A 15312-nucleotide genomic window follows, 5' to 3' on the forward strand; every position below is an offset into this window, starting at 1 on the left:
AATTATTTTGATTTTATTGTAAATACTTTTATTTATTTTATATGTAATTTTATTATAAATCAATTATAAGAAATTAGTTTCTGAATGTCAAGATCCAATCAAAACTAATATACTTCACTAACATAACACGGTTATAATAACGTAACGTGGTTATAAAATATTATGAGATATATTTTATAAGTATTTATATATTAATAATATATATGATTAAATTTCAATAATTTGATTATAATGTAATATTTTTTAATATTATATATTTAAAATTTTTTGATAAATTAAATAAGGTGTTACATTATCACTATTATTTAGTTAATTATCATATATAGGATAAGTCATTATATTCGTCAATATTACTTGACATTACCAACATTACCAATTTTATCGAGTCATGTGGTCCAAAAATCATATAAGTACACGTAGTATTTTATAAGAACAATAAATACTCATTCGTACTAATTATTTCTTATTCAAAAGATTTAAATAAGTTTAAACTCTATTATTCACTTAAGCGTATGAGAGCTTTTTTTTCAGGTGGATCTCCTCCTACATTCCAACCCACAAGAGTACACATCGGAATTCTTTAATTCACTATAATTTTGCCACATGTACGAAGGTTCACGCTCAGAATACTAGTAAAAACATTTGACGCCTATCATGGGACCCCGTTAAAACTTTGAACTAGCCTCACTCTTTCGAGGATCTCATCTAATAACTTATCCACTTTGGCACTTTAGCCAAGTTCATTCAAAGGGAAGCGACAATCGAGGATGACTAGGTTGAGGTAGAGAATGTGACAACTTCACAAGGCAAGGACAAGGATAGTTGTATCAACCCAACATGGTATTTTGGACACTGAGTTTTGAGCATGTATAAACCCAACAGCCCACTACCTCTCCCATAAAACTAGTAATTTGGAGCTGGTATGATACCTCATAGTGGAGGTAGACACGTCATACAACATCCTAATTAGACGGAGAACGCTAAACAAACTCAGAGACATTGTGTCTAATCAACACATGGCAATGAAGTTTCTAGGCGAGGACTATTCGACCATTATCATTGTCAAGACAGATCCAAAAGATGCAAGGACCTATTATGTCCTAAGTTTGAAAGTGGCACCATATGTATCCCCTACTAGCCCAACAAACACACCAACACGTTAGCTCGCGTAACAAAGATAAAATAGTTTGCCTCACTGCAAATAGAACCACACCCTGGCAAACAAAGCAATCATGTTGACCAATGTTTTCAAATTACCAAAGTTGACCTGAACAACAGTGTTTTCAACCTCAAGTCGAAAGTTAAGTTCTGAAACGACAATCAATCTTCATTTAACAAGCTTATTCAATATGTCATGTAGCACACCGTTGATCACGTAAGACAAAAAATTTCATCTAATACTTTTTAAAAGAAAAAAGATAAAAATAATCATAATTTTGAATAGAATATATAAAATTACATAATAATTTAGGAAGAAAAAAATATTTAATCTTTCTTAAAACAATCCTCGATTTGTTTTTATAATAAAATATTATATTAAGATAATAATAAAAATAAATATAAATAATAGTTTAAATAAAATAATCATATATTTAGTTGTTTAGGAAGTATGTAGAATAATAAAGGTGTATTATAACTTGTTACTACTGTTGAATAATTGCATCAATGGAAGCTGGCCGAGTGGAATCCAAAAAAATTTTAGTCCAAATTTTCTAAAATAATTCAATTTTTTAGGGTTTCAATAATCCAATTTTTTTTCAAAACTAGCAATTATTTAACTTGGTTTTCATTACTGAACTGGTATTCTTTGCCCCTTATTTACTTATCAAACATTTTTGACACATACTATCTTCGTTCCAAAATTACTTCGAAAAAACTAAGCAGTTTTTCTTTAGATTGAGTTATTACAAATCTGGTGCTTGTGGGTACGGTGGCGGTGGCGGTGGCGAATGAAGCTCCGAGTTGTTGGTGCGGCGGTCCCCGTCGCAGCCACCACCACCCCTTGTCTCCACAGACTCTTTTCCGCGTCCAAATTAGACGACGAAAACGATGGTCGTTTTGTATCACTTCTTTGCGACATCGTTCGAGGAAAGCAGAGTTGGAAGGTGGCTCTGAACGATGCTTCAATTTCATCGGCATTGAGACCCCATCATGTGGAACAAGTCTTGATCAACACCTTGGACGATTCCAGGTTAGCTTTGAGGTTCTTCAACTTTATGGGTCTGCACAAAAACATGAACCACTCGACAGCCTCCTTCGCCATCTTGGTCCACGCACTTGTTCACTCCAGACTCTTCTGGCCCGCTAATTCCCTCTTGCAAACCCTTCTCCTTCGTGGGTCCCACCCCAATTACGTTTTTCAACACTTTCTACACTCTTACAAGCTATGTAAGCTTTCGTCCACTTTGGGTTTCGATTTGCTGGTTCAGAGTTACGTGCTAAGTTCACGAGTTTTTGATGCTATTGTCGTGGTGAAACTCATGCTTGCCAATGCTTTGTTGCCTGAGGTTAGAACCTTGAGTTCCCTCTTAAACGGGCTTTTGAGAGTTAGAAAATTTATAACGGTTTGCGAATTGTTTGATGAGTCTGTGAATGCGGGTGTTCGACCTGATCCTTATACTTGTTCCGCTGTGGTTCGGAGTCTCTGTGAATTGAAAGATTTTTTTAGAGCTAAGGAGAAGATTCTGTGGATGGAATCTAATGGGTTTGATTTGAGTATTGTAACTTACAATGTCTTCATTCATGGGCTGTGCAAGGGTGATAGAGTTGGGGAAGCTGTTGAGGTTAAAAGATCATTGAGGGCGAAGGGTTTGAAAGCTGATGTTGTTACATACTGTACACTAGTGCTTGGTTTTTGTAGGGTGCAACAATTTGAGGCTGGAATTCAGCTTATGGATGATATGGTTCAATTGGGGCTTGCTCCATCCGAAGCTGCTGTGTCGGGTTTAGTAGATGGATTGAGAAAGCAGGGAAAGATTGAGGATGCTTATGAGTTGGTAGTTAAGGTAGGGAGGTCTGGTTTTGTTCCGAATTTGTTTGTTTATAATGCATTGATCAATTCTTTGTACAAAGGTGGAGATTTCGATAAGGCAGAGTTGCTTTATAAGAATATGAGTTTGATGAACTTGCATCCCAATGGTATTACTTATTCCATTCTTATTGATTCCTTCTGCAGAAGGGGGAGGTTGGATGTCGCAAGATCTTATTTTGATAGAATGATAGAAGATGGTATAAGAGAAACTGTATATGCCTACAACTCTTTGATAAATGGCCAATGCAAGTTTGGGGATTTGAGTGCAGCCGAGTCCCTGTTTACTGAGATGATCAATAAAGGGGTGGAGCCAACTGCCACAACTTTTACGTCATTGATTAGTGGTTATTGTAAAAACCTACAACTACTAAAAGCATTTGAGTTATATAATGAGATGATCGAGAAAGGAATTACTCCAAACATTTATACCTTCACAGCACTTATTTCTGGGCTTTGCAGCACAAATAAGATGGCTGAAGCATCCAAACTTTTTTATGATTTGGTTAAAAGGAAAATCAAGCCAACTGAGGTGACATATAATGTGTTGATTGAAGGGTATTGTAGGGATAACAACATTGATAAAGCCTTTGAATTGTTTGAAGACATGCTTCAAAAGGGCCTTGTTCCTGACACATATACCTATAGACCTCTTATCAGTGGCCTTTGCTCAACTGGTAGGGTTTCTGAAGCTAGAAATTTTATTGATGTTCTCCACAAGCAGAAAGTAAAGTTAAATGAGATGTGCTATAGTGCACTTCTTCATGGTTATTGCCAGGAAGGAAGATTGATGGAGGCACTGAGTGCTTCTTGTGAAATGATTCAAAGAGGAATCAACATGGATCTGGTTTGCCATGCTGTTCTTATTGACGGTGCTCTAAAGCAGCCAGACAGGAAAACGTTTTTTGATCTCTTAAAAAACATGCATGATCAAGGATTGAGACCTGATAATGTAATATATACAAGTATGATAGATGCATACAGCAAAGAAGGATCTCTGAAGAAAGCTTTTGAATGCTGGGATTTGATGGTTACTGAGGAATGCTTTCCTAATGTCGTGACTTATACCGCTTTGATGAATGGTTTATGCAAAGCAGGAGAAATGGACAGAGCAGGTATTCTTTTTAAAAAGATGCTGGCTGCAAATGTCCCTCCCAGTTCAATCACGTATGGCTGTTTTCTTGACAATCTTACGAAGGAGGGATATATGAACGAAGCTATAGGCCTTCACCATGCAATGCTTACAGGGCTTTTAGCTAACACTGTAACATACAACATTATTATCCGGGGCTTCTGTAGACTGGGTAGATTTCATGAAGCCACTGAAGTTCTTTCTGAAATGACTGGAAATGGTATTTTCCCTGACTGTGTTACCTATTCAACATTAATTTATGAGTATTGCAGAAATGGCAATGTAGGGGCAGCTGTTAACTTATGGGATACCATGTTAAAGAAAGGTCTCAAACCAGATTTGGTTGCATACAACTTGCTAATATATGGCTGTTGTGTTAATGGAGAGCTCGACAAGGCATTTGAATTGCATGATGATATGTTGAAGAGAGGGATGAAGCCAAGACAAAGTTTACGAGAATTGCATAAGGGTGAATATAAGAGCCCCAGCTAAGTTGTGGTATAACACGCACATAGCAAAGGTTTGAAACCCGTATTATGGTTGTTGCAGTAATGACGAGCTCAGAGAAGGGTGAAACAAGGCAAAATATGTAGAATCTGCTGAGGTTGAATTATCCGGAAACGAGGTTGGTGCTTGAAGCAAGTGGTTTCTAAAGCCTGAAAACGTTGAAGTGATAAGTAATCTCAGTGATGTGGCGTCGTATCCAAAGCAGAAAGAGCCAGGTGAAAGTTTAATATTTGCAAAGTTGAACAAATGTTTTATATTAGTATTAATGACATTTTACCAAATATCATATATAAATTATGTACTATTTTTTCTGTAGAGGACAAATTGGAACCTTGCAGACGTGAATGAGAGCATTACCAAAAGGAGAAGTGTAGGGAATAACTGTTTAAAAGATTGAAACTAGTTGCAAGGCCTATTTTGTATGTAGTGTAGGTCACCGCTATTTTCAATTTACTTGCATCTTCAAGATGCTATAATACTCTAATGCTAAGCAGTTACGTTTGTTGTCATGATTGGTGATTACATAAAGTGCTTCTAAAAGTATAGACTGCTTATGAAGCAATTGATACAAATTTGGGTTAGCATTGAACATGAAAACTGCAAAATTTGTACAGCTGCATGAACAGTAGTCAGTGTTTGTCAGAACTTTTTTTGGAGTTCTCTATTACTTTGAGAGGAAAAAAAGTCACTGTGTACACAAATGCTTAAAATAAAAGCAACTTTTTGCCAGTGAACAAAAGTCAAAAAGATGAAACTTCTATAACCGAACTCATTTTTCACACAATGTTAAATATTAATACATCATTTTATTTTATGTAGTCAATAACCATTTTTTATTTTGAAATTGCAGTTAAGTGATACTTGGGCCAGCTACGTTATGATTGATCATCTCTCCAGTGTGGCTGTAGACAAGTCATTCATTAATTCATTCAATTGGATATCTTGAAGCCGGAATCAAGCAATTGTCGTGGTGAAGATTTAAATATATGATTTGTGCTAACCACCACCACTAAACATGATACTATTTGTTTAGTCACCAGGGTTCAACTTCCAATCTCCAATCCCATGAAAATCTGATTTCGCATCCATTGAAAAGTAGGAGCGTGTTTAAGGCCTCTAACCTTACAAGAATAAGATCTCCTTTAGCATCCCGTAACCCGTTAATTCTTTTATCATCTTTTATTCATTTGTATTTTTTACATTTCTAAAAACTCATTGGAATGAATAGGAGGTTATCCATGAAATTTGTGAGATTCAAGAATAAAAACTCCATAAATAAGCTTGTTCTAACCTGGTTCAATGGTTGGATTGGATTACTTGATTCATCATTTTTGAGCTATAAAAGATTAAGAAAACATAAAAAAAAATATTTGCAAAAATAAAAAAGTAACAGAAATTATACCGGAGAAGATGTAATATAATTAAAGGTTAAATAGTTTTTAATTTTTAAATTTTATGAGAAATGTAATTCATTTACGAGAAATTGTAATTCATTTATGAAATTTTGATATATTTTAATTCAAAAAGTTTAAAAGTAAATGAATATAGTTTTTTTAATTTAATTATGTTAAATTTTTTTATATATCAAACCTATTTTATATTAATACGTTAAAAAATTTAATATAATTAAATTTAAAAAGTTATATCTATTTTATAATTTTAAAAATTAAAATATATCAAAATTTTACACAAACAAATTCTAAAAGTGAAGGCAGGAAAACTTCTTGATTCCCTAAGGAAACAATTTTTTATTGTGGATATTTTAGGATCAACCTAGGTTCTAGAACTTACAATAGTTAATTTGAATCATGTTAAGTGTTGACTTTGTGCAGCAAATAGATCTATATTTAGGAGAAAGCTTGGTTTGGCATTTTTGTTTGCATCTTTTGTTTGGACTATCATTAAAATCGGCCACATTTCTAGGTAATCTTTTTCCTTCTTTGTGTAATTATCTGATTCAGGAACATCTTGGGCTTCATCATTTTAAACATATTTGCCTTCCCAAAAAGACTTTGACTAATCACAGTTGAATGGTTTGGATTGCAAGGGTTTTGTTGTAAGACTTGACTTCTATAGAAATTATTCTATGCAGTGAAATCCAATGACAGAGAAATTCAAATACCTTAGAAAATCAATCAAGAACCACCATCCAAAAACTATGGAATCACCATAAATAACATTTTGGAAGCCAAGAATCACCCTGATATAAATAATATCTCATACAAACTGAACTCAGTTCCACAGTTTTTATCAGCCAGGATTTTAAAACAAAAATTTCATCATCATCATTATCATCATCATCACTGTCAACTAAAGATTAATCCCAAATCATTTTGTAGACAAAGAACACAGCAAATCTTCACGCGGTTCATAATTAGTTCGAGCTGCTATCCTTCGTGAACACTCGCGGTTCATGATCAACAGCACCATGTTGATCCGACAGAAGACTATAGTAGTTTAAGTCCACCTGTTACCTCATCTACTACCTCAACGGGTCCTGCACATCAATATCACCTTACATCAAACTACTTCTAGTTCTATAAAATGAAAATCTAAATGATAAGAATCAGTTTTTACTCTCTGTTAAACGTCACCAAATTATCATTTTATTTTCCGGTTTCAAAGATTTGTATAGAAAATAATAAAACAGTTTTTTATTGTTTCCTTTTACTATTTCATATACAAATATTCGAAAGCAGACAAAAAAAAATACTATTTTGTAATTAAAAGAAGAAGAATTTGCATAACCAAAAGAGTTCATTCAGTAGAGGAGAGTATTACCAAGAATTGCCATCACTGTTCTGGAATCTAGAACAAAAAGGAAAAATAAATGTAAATTAACTGCAAAACGTATTAAATATATACAAAAAAATCATATTATACAGATAAAACAGGTAGAATACGTATAGAATAACCAAAGTAAAACCAGTCATTTATCTAACTTTACTATTGAACATAGAAATCAAACAAGCTTTTCTCACACGAGATAGACAAATTATATACAGTCCAAAGAACCAATTTAGCAACTCTACTATTCAGAATGTGTGCATGAATCAACATTTTCGAGCATGAATTAAAGTTCAATATTAAAAAACGACCATGGAATGAACATTTTCCAGTGGAATGCTGTGAAACTCACTCTAGTTGCAATTCTAGCTGTCCACAGCTTCCTATGATGCATAGACACAGTCCAAGTATTGGATAAAATACAAACCCAACACAATACAACTACTCTTCAAATATATATGATACAATATGTGCAAGATACATGTATACACATAATGGCATCATAACAGATAATAAATATATAGTTGCAATTCCAAAAATCTAAATCAAGGAGTTGGTGAACTGTAATGAAATAAAAAAAATTATAATCAATTGCTATCATATATCATTGCCTACTGCCAACATATAGGAATAAAACGTATACTGTCCTTGAATATCATTGGTAAAGAGGATAGCTTCAACATTGAGTTCATCAAGGGGCAATGTTTCTATGCTTTTACCATTATGCTTTTATCGTATACTGTCTTCGTTAGATTCAAAAAGTCAAGAAACTTATATACTTCAAAGATACCGGTGAAGCATCTAAGAGTTTCCATATCAGATACATATCCAATACATATACACGGAGAAAATGCGGGCATAGAAGGTTATCGACGACTTCCATAGATACAGTAACATTATACACAATTTAACCAAGATCTGTGGCAAAAAGTGTGAGAGAAAGAGAAGATTCCCTTAATGCAAGAGTAAGTATTGTCGTTTAAATAACTTTTTAAGAATTGAAATTTCTCATTCACAAAATTTCATACAACTTGACAACTAGTTAGTTGATACTTGATAAAAGCTGTTTGATATCTATAAGCAACTACTTAGAGGAATTTTCAAATACTCACTTGGTGCAATCTGTGTTCTCCCAGCATCAATTGTGATATGGGTGGGTAACTTCAGAGATTTAGCCCTTTCCTAACTCATTAAGCAATATTTTGGGAAAAACAAAAACCAGCTTTAGATAGAAGGAGCCATGCATAAAAAGAATCAAGATAAATGGTAAGGAAAAAAATGTAGCAAAAAATACTTTAGGCACTTCCAATAAGTTAAAAACTGACTTTTCCTTTTTCTATTCACTAGTTGAAGTGTCAAAAAAAGTGTGAATTTTCTATTTTACTCCTAGTCGCTGACCTTGCTTTGCATATTTTCTCATGTAATGGTCAAACTACTTCATGTGGTTCACTTCATGGGAAAAAGTGTGGACTTATAACTATTGAGTGAAAATCAACTACTGATATCTTCATCATTTAACAGTTCGTTTACTGTTACAATCTAGCTATTGACTTTTCCATTAACAGCTATCTCTCCACATTTATCCTCTAATGTGCACCCCTTTAACAGGGTCAAATCCTACAACAAAACTTGCAACCTAATTTTTACAAGATAAAGCAAAAGATAGGCAACTTTACATCTTTCTTATTGAATTAAAGTTAATTGGTTTCCAATCAAAATTCATTGTGATCAAATAACCGATTAATGTGTATAGGGAATGCTAACAACACACTCTTTCTAAGGCATCCTTTATAACACACTTATTATTGGTTAAAACTCATTAGAAACTTCAAAAACGGTGAGTGAGACTCAGAAATATAAGAAAACCAAAAATTGTGATTTTCAATATTTTTCTGTCGATAGTATCCAGTGAATAAAAAAGTGTGCCGCTAACATTCTTTCTAGATGCATTATAGGAGCCAAGTACCAAATGCAATTTATAAAATAGATCACACAAAAACATAGCTAATGCAGAAAATTTCCCTAAATAATACTCACCTGCATAGCAAGCATATCTTCTTCACTTTCAATTTTGACAACAACCTTTGGCTGCGCAGACATCTCCCACCTGTATACATTGATATTGACGTAGACTTCAGAATGAAATTATACAATGCAGAGTAACCTTCAAGCGTAATCAAAGTTACTCTGGTACCTATTCAACGCCTTTGGTGCTCGATGAAGGAGCTTTTTATAGAGACCCAACGTTGCATGACTGCCAAAAAACAGAAAGAAGTAGTGAGTTCGAACCATTTATCAGGTTTTTATTGAACATTAATAACATAAAAGTCGATAGAAATTAAGAGAAGATAAAAATAAATGAAAAAGAGAGAGCTATAAATCAGTCCACAAACTAGACAACCAGATTGATAGAAGTCTCAAACTCTCAGCACATTCAAAATTAACACTTTGAAAAACTACATACCTGCACTGAGCAGCAATCTTCCCTTTGCCCATTTTAAGATCATTTCTGACAACGAGAATCTGCAGAAAAAGGAACAATTTTTGAGGCAGCCAATTAAGATTGAGTAGATGGGTATTGAGAAAAGAAAAAAAAGAAGGGATTTTTGCGTACCATCTTAAAATCATCGAGAATGTCAGCTAGTTGTTCAATCTGAAGAGGGTCTTTGAGTTTGGACTTACTATTTCTCTTATTGTTGGTATCGTTGAAAAGTGTAGCATCGTTGTCTTTCGTCAATAATTTACGTGAGAAAATGAAACGAGGAGGATACTGAGAACCAATGAAGTAACCCAAAGCAAGATAACCAGCTCCCACCAGAATGGCACTCAACCATGTCAGTTCCATCTATGATTCAACTTTTAGGGTTTCTGAGGAAGCAAACAATATCACACAATCTTACGCTTTTTTTTGGATAAATTGGTAAATGGCCAATTTCTGATTACAAGTGTAGTTTATTTTTTTTCTTCTAAAGTCAGAAGATGAGCCAAATATATATATTTAAAAAGTCTCTTTATGCTCTTTGCAATCAAATAAATAAAGCATCCTATTCTCCTAAAATTTGAAATGTTTGCATATTATATGTTAAAATAATAACATTTTAAAATAAGTTTTTTTTTGTTATTTTTTAAGAATTATGATATTATTGTATTTTCACATTAACAAATTTCTACACTCTTTTACTTTTTATTTTTTATAAATATAAAAGTCTATTTTTTTAATAACCGTGTTACTTCTAAAAATAAGTTATCAAGTGATCAATGGGTGTAAAAAAGTTATTTTTCTTTTTATAATTGTTTTATTCATGTCTAAAATTAACCACTTTGCTTTAATATATAATTTAAATAGTTTTTTTTACCAATGCAATTGAAATGTTTGTTTAAAAATTTATTTAGTATTTCTTAATTTAGAAAACCAAATTCACAATATTAAGAAATCTGAACGACTAAAATGGTAATTTACTCTACTCTATTGTATCAACCAAAATTTCCTATTATTTTTCTGAAAAGTTTTTTTTTTCATTTAGCAACTTAAAATAACGTAATTCATGTTTGGTTGATTTTGCCTTTTAACTGATGTTTTGTTTGGAAAAGAAGAGATAAATAAAGTAAAATTAATAGGTAGAATAGAATAGAAAAATAGAGAAATAGATAAAAGTAATAATGGATATGGTTTGGTTTAAAAGTAAATAAAAAGGAGATAGAGTGAAAAACAATTTTAAATTTTATTCTATTTTAAAATTAATTTTAATTTTATTATTATAAAGCAATTTGAAAAAAGAACACCGAAACAACGTGCTACCATAAATTATTAGAGAGAGAGAAAAAATTAAATTAAATTGTAACATAATTTAATAAACAAATAATTTCTTTATTAGTTTACACAAATGTGTTGTTTTGAATCCTATTAATATTTTTACCAAATTATTAATAATTTTTCACTTATTGTGAATGTAATTCCAAACAAACCCATTACTTTAGTCAATTCTACCTTTATTAACTAATGTAACCTTCTGTTGACTGCGTTAAATAGTTTTAATACACTAGTTTTTTAATTGAACTTTATTTCTAAATTTTGAAATATTATTATCAAATATTGTTCTTAAGTGATAACGTACTAAAATACGTTAACTTGATTAACTTATAATATTTAATATCAATATACGTTGAAATTTAATTTCATAATTTATTGAAGGATACATTGTATAACACGGTATAATTTTTTAAAAAACTATGAATCACAGATGATGCTACAAGAACAAATTATACCAAGTAATTAAAGATAAAGTAATTTATTATTCGAATGTATATTTTCGAAATATTTGTTATTTATATTCAAAATTCCTTTTACTTCTACCTTTAAATTAAAATTTAAAAATTGTCTTTTGCATAATCTTGTTTTCCTGAATTAAAATTTTTTCAGAAAGCAAAATAATTTAAGATCTTTTTGAAACCGATATTTGACTTCGGAAAACTTTTATAATTGAACTAGTTAACAAGTATTTTAATATTTATTTAATTTTTAATACATTAAACTTTAATAATATTTAAATGATCAAATTATTACATACTCTTTTATTTTATTATGTTATCATATTTCGTCCTCACACCCGTAAACGTTAATGTTAATGTTAATATATGTTATCATATTTCGACCTCACACTCATCAATGTTAATGTTAGTGTTAATGTTCTAGTAGATAATGATATTTTGACAATATTTTAACATTATTTACGTGTTATTATGTGATTGGTCCAAAATTACTTTACAATCAATAATAATAATAATCATAAACACCAATACAATCATAAAAGGACAAATAAATGGTGTTAAAAAGTTTAAAAAATATTGTCAAAATATCATTGTCTTATTCTAATATTAAGTAGGGAGTTTATAATTTTGTCATAGTTGTAATGAAAAAACGTCTAAAAAATTTGAGTTAAAAATATATATTTAGATTGTAATTAATTTCGATGCAAGGGTTCCTAAACAATATCTAACATATTTCTAAACAATATTTTTAAATATGAGATTATTAAATAATTATTTACAAATTTTTCATTTACTATATTATTTACTCACATCTCATTTCACTCATATATTATATGACTGTCCGATCAGATCGAACAGTCAACAATCAAACCAACTCTGATTAAAAATATCAAGTGACACTGAATAGACCAAACAATACAAAAAAAAAATTTAAGGATCACATTATTAGAGTTAAAAAATAATTCGTGCAAATATAGTTAATCTGCACCACACAAACCAAACCGAAATAACTATTAATTAAACTTTGTTGTATAAGTTAAAATAAAAATCAGAAAAAGGAAGCTCCTTTACTGTAAAGTAATTTACCTTTCTCGATTTTGCTGCAACGGACACTAACACTAAACGGAAACAAAGAACAGTGAAACGTGTGCGTTAAAGTAAGTTACCCCATCCCTTCCAATGTCACAACATCTGAACCACCTACAAATAACCAAGCATCTTATAATGCTTCTATTTTTCTATATATTCGTTATCTTTTGCAACCAGTATCATGTTTCAAATCCAATCTTAAACCCTAATAAGGAACTGCGGTGGCGGGGAACCACATCCCCATGATCCTCTGTTTTCAATTTAATTTTTATGATTAACTATTAATTATTATTGAAGATAATGCAACGCATTATCCTCTGTAGCAGATATTTTGGCCTGTCCGTAATCTACGTTCACATAATCTGGACACGAATACTGAGCCAGACAATAGCACGTGTTATTTCGCATCGATTTTCTCAATCCTTACGTCAAAACCGTGCTGAATAAAGTTCTGGCAAAGTTCCAAAAACCCTCATAAACATCCAAACGCGTAAATTTTCTTCAGAAACAATTAAAATATCAACGTAAAAGTACAATAATGATGAGGCAACACAGATCGCGTTCATCAAACGCATGATAAACGGTAGTTAACAGTATTCATTCTTAGAAACAACGAAAAGCAGATCGAAAGAGAAAATGAAAGATAAAATTAGGCGAATAATAAGGGTCCTAAGTTTTTATTGAAGGTAGCTCATCATTTTTATGTTTTTCATGACACTCGATTCACTCTATGACCACATACTGATATTAGAAACAAAGGAAAGGATTCAAAGGGAAGAGTTCGAGATGATCTATAACACCGCAATCCCTCTATTAGACATGAGAAAAAAAAAGGAAAAATCGACAATGAAAACACGACACAGATTCAGAGCCACCAGCACAGATACAACCGCCTCGGGTCAACGCCGTCCATCTAGGAGAGTTGACCACAGTCAGCGATGGCGACCGGCCTCGAGGTCTTGCCGGAGCTGGATCCGACCTTCTCGATGTCCTTCACCACGTTCAGTCCCTCGACGACCTGTCCGAACACCACGTGCTTGCCGTCGAGCCACTCCGTCTTCGTTGTGCAGACGAAGAACTGAGATCCGTTGGTTCCAGGACCGGCGTTCGCCATGGAGAGAATGCCGGGACCGGTGTGCTTCTTCACGAAGTTCTCGTCGGCGAACTTTTCGCCGTAGATCGACTCGCCGCCAGTTCCGTTTCCGGCGGTGAAGTCGCCGCCTTGGCACATGAAGTTCGGGATCACACGGTGGAAGATCGAGCCCTTGTAGTGGAGCGGCTTGCCGCTCCTACCGACTCCCTTCTCACCGGTGCAGAGAGCGCGGAAGTTCTCGGCGGTGCGGGGAACGGTGTCGGCATAGAGCTCAAACACGATCCTGCCAGCGGGTTGGCCGCCGATGGTCATGTCGAAGAAGACCTTAGGGTTCGGCATAGTTGCAGAGACGGGAAATGAAGGTCACAACGAGTAAGCAGAAGAGGGATTAGGGTTTTGGTTGACGTTGAGATTGACGAGAGAGAGAGAGTATTTATAATGGCGCGTGCTGGCAAATGGCTCCGGAAGTGACCGTTTGATGGGACACGTGGCCGCGTGTTAGAAAATTGGATTAACCATGGTTGAGTTTGGAGTTGACTAGGGTTAGTGAAGCGGATCCGATGTCACGGATATGCTCTTGTGTTTATGCCCATGAGTTTGATGGGTGTGGACTTTCCAAGCTTTTTCCACTCAACCAAAAAATCACCTCCAATTATTTTCTTCTTACTAAAATTTAACCTCCTTTTACTACGAAAATCAAATAATCTTTTTAAAATTAAAATTTAATAATTAATTCATACATGTCGACAACCTTCACCAGACTATTTTAAAAAATGTTAAAACATTGACACTTATATTTTAAAAATCTTTTTAAGTGATGTTATACATCTATCAAGCTCCGTCATTTACGATAGCACGGGATAAGGAGACATTAGTTATATTTCTTTTAAATACATTTATCTAACAAATTGAAATTATAATTACCATACAAAATTATGGTATAATACTTAAACATCAGTAATTTTAATTTATGAATTAAATTAAAAAATATTTAATTTTGTGTTTTTTTAATAGGAAAAGAAAAAAAAGGTGGTGATAAAATGTATATATCCTTTGCGTGAGAATTTAGATTATTTTATTTGGTGGAGATAGCGTGAGAATTAGTTGATGTGAAAAAAGATAGTGGTAATGAATGTGGACAAGGATTCATAAAAAGAGGGACCATTCATCTACAGTGTTCTCTTCTTTCAACATTAAATAAAAACGTCTCTATTTTTTTTACTTTTATTTCTATCACATTATTTTAATATACATTTTTGGCACTAGTTAATTTTTTTTTTAAATATAAACCACTTTTCTAAGTGAAAAGTGAAACTTGAATCATTTTGTATATAAAAAATGTGTTATAAATGCTCTAGAAGTAGTTGGCACGACACATCGATTACTGTGTCAAGTCAATGCAGTCCA

The 15312-nt window shown here is 32.8% G+C and overlaps 3 protein-coding genes across 7 annotated transcripts; 1 reads left to right on the top strand and 2 right to left on the bottom strand.

Annotated features, from left to right (window-relative positions):
- Nucleotides 1-1707: 1707 nt before the first annotated feature.
- Nucleotides 1708-5955, top strand: LOC108340653 (putative pentatricopeptide repeat-containing protein At5g59900). 5 transcript variants are annotated; one of them, XM_052878543.1, is made up of 3 exons: nucleotides 1708-4882; nucleotides 4984-5095; nucleotides 5518-5955. In XM_052878543.1, exon 1 carries the CDS (start codon nucleotides 1950-1952, stop codon nucleotides 4650-4652), a length of 2703 nt encoding a protein of 900 aa, XP_052734503.1. In that variant the 5' UTR covers nucleotides 1708-1949; the 3' UTR covers nucleotides 4653-4882; nucleotides 4984-5095; nucleotides 5518-5955. The 5 variants fall into 5 exon arrangements, with proteins under 5 accessions (XP_052734503.1, XP_052734504.1, XP_017433652.1 ...); XM_052878544.1 differs by having other exon boundaries at nucleotides 4984-5086; XM_017578163.2 differs by having other exon boundaries at nucleotides 4984-5037.
- Nucleotides 5956-6846: 891 nt separating this feature from the next.
- LOC108339588 (uncharacterized) lies at nucleotides 6847-10396 on the bottom strand. Its single transcript, XM_017576741.2, has 7 exons — nucleotides 10069-10396; nucleotides 9919-9977; nucleotides 9649-9708; nucleotides 9492-9561; nucleotides 8567-8636; nucleotides 7449-7475; nucleotides 6847-7164 (listed from the first exon to the last, which is right to left on the bottom strand). The coding sequence occupies exons 1-7, from the start codon at nucleotides 10297-10299 to the stop codon at nucleotides 7115-7117; spliced, it is 567 nt and encodes a 188-aa protein (XP_017432230.1). The 5' UTR covers nucleotides 10300-10396; the 3' UTR covers nucleotides 6847-7114.
- A 3065-nt stretch (nucleotides 10397-13461) lies between these two features.
- On the bottom strand, nucleotides 13462-14348 carry LOC108340199 (peptidyl-prolyl cis-trans isomerase 1). The gene has a single exon (XM_017577408.2). It carries the CDS (start codon nucleotides 14242-14244, stop codon nucleotides 13726-13728), a length of 519 nt encoding a protein of 172 aa, XP_017432897.1. The 5' UTR covers nucleotides 14245-14348; the 3' UTR covers nucleotides 13462-13725.
- Between the last annotated feature and the right edge of the window lie 964 nt (nucleotides 14349-15312).

The sequence above is a fragment of the Vigna angularis genome, chromosome 5 (genome assembly GCF_016808095.1).
Source record: "Vigna angularis cultivar LongXiaoDou No.4 chromosome 5, ASM1680809v1, whole genome shotgun sequence".
Taxonomy (NCBI): Eukaryota; Viridiplantae; Streptophyta; class Magnoliopsida; order Fabales; family Fabaceae; genus Vigna; species Vigna angularis.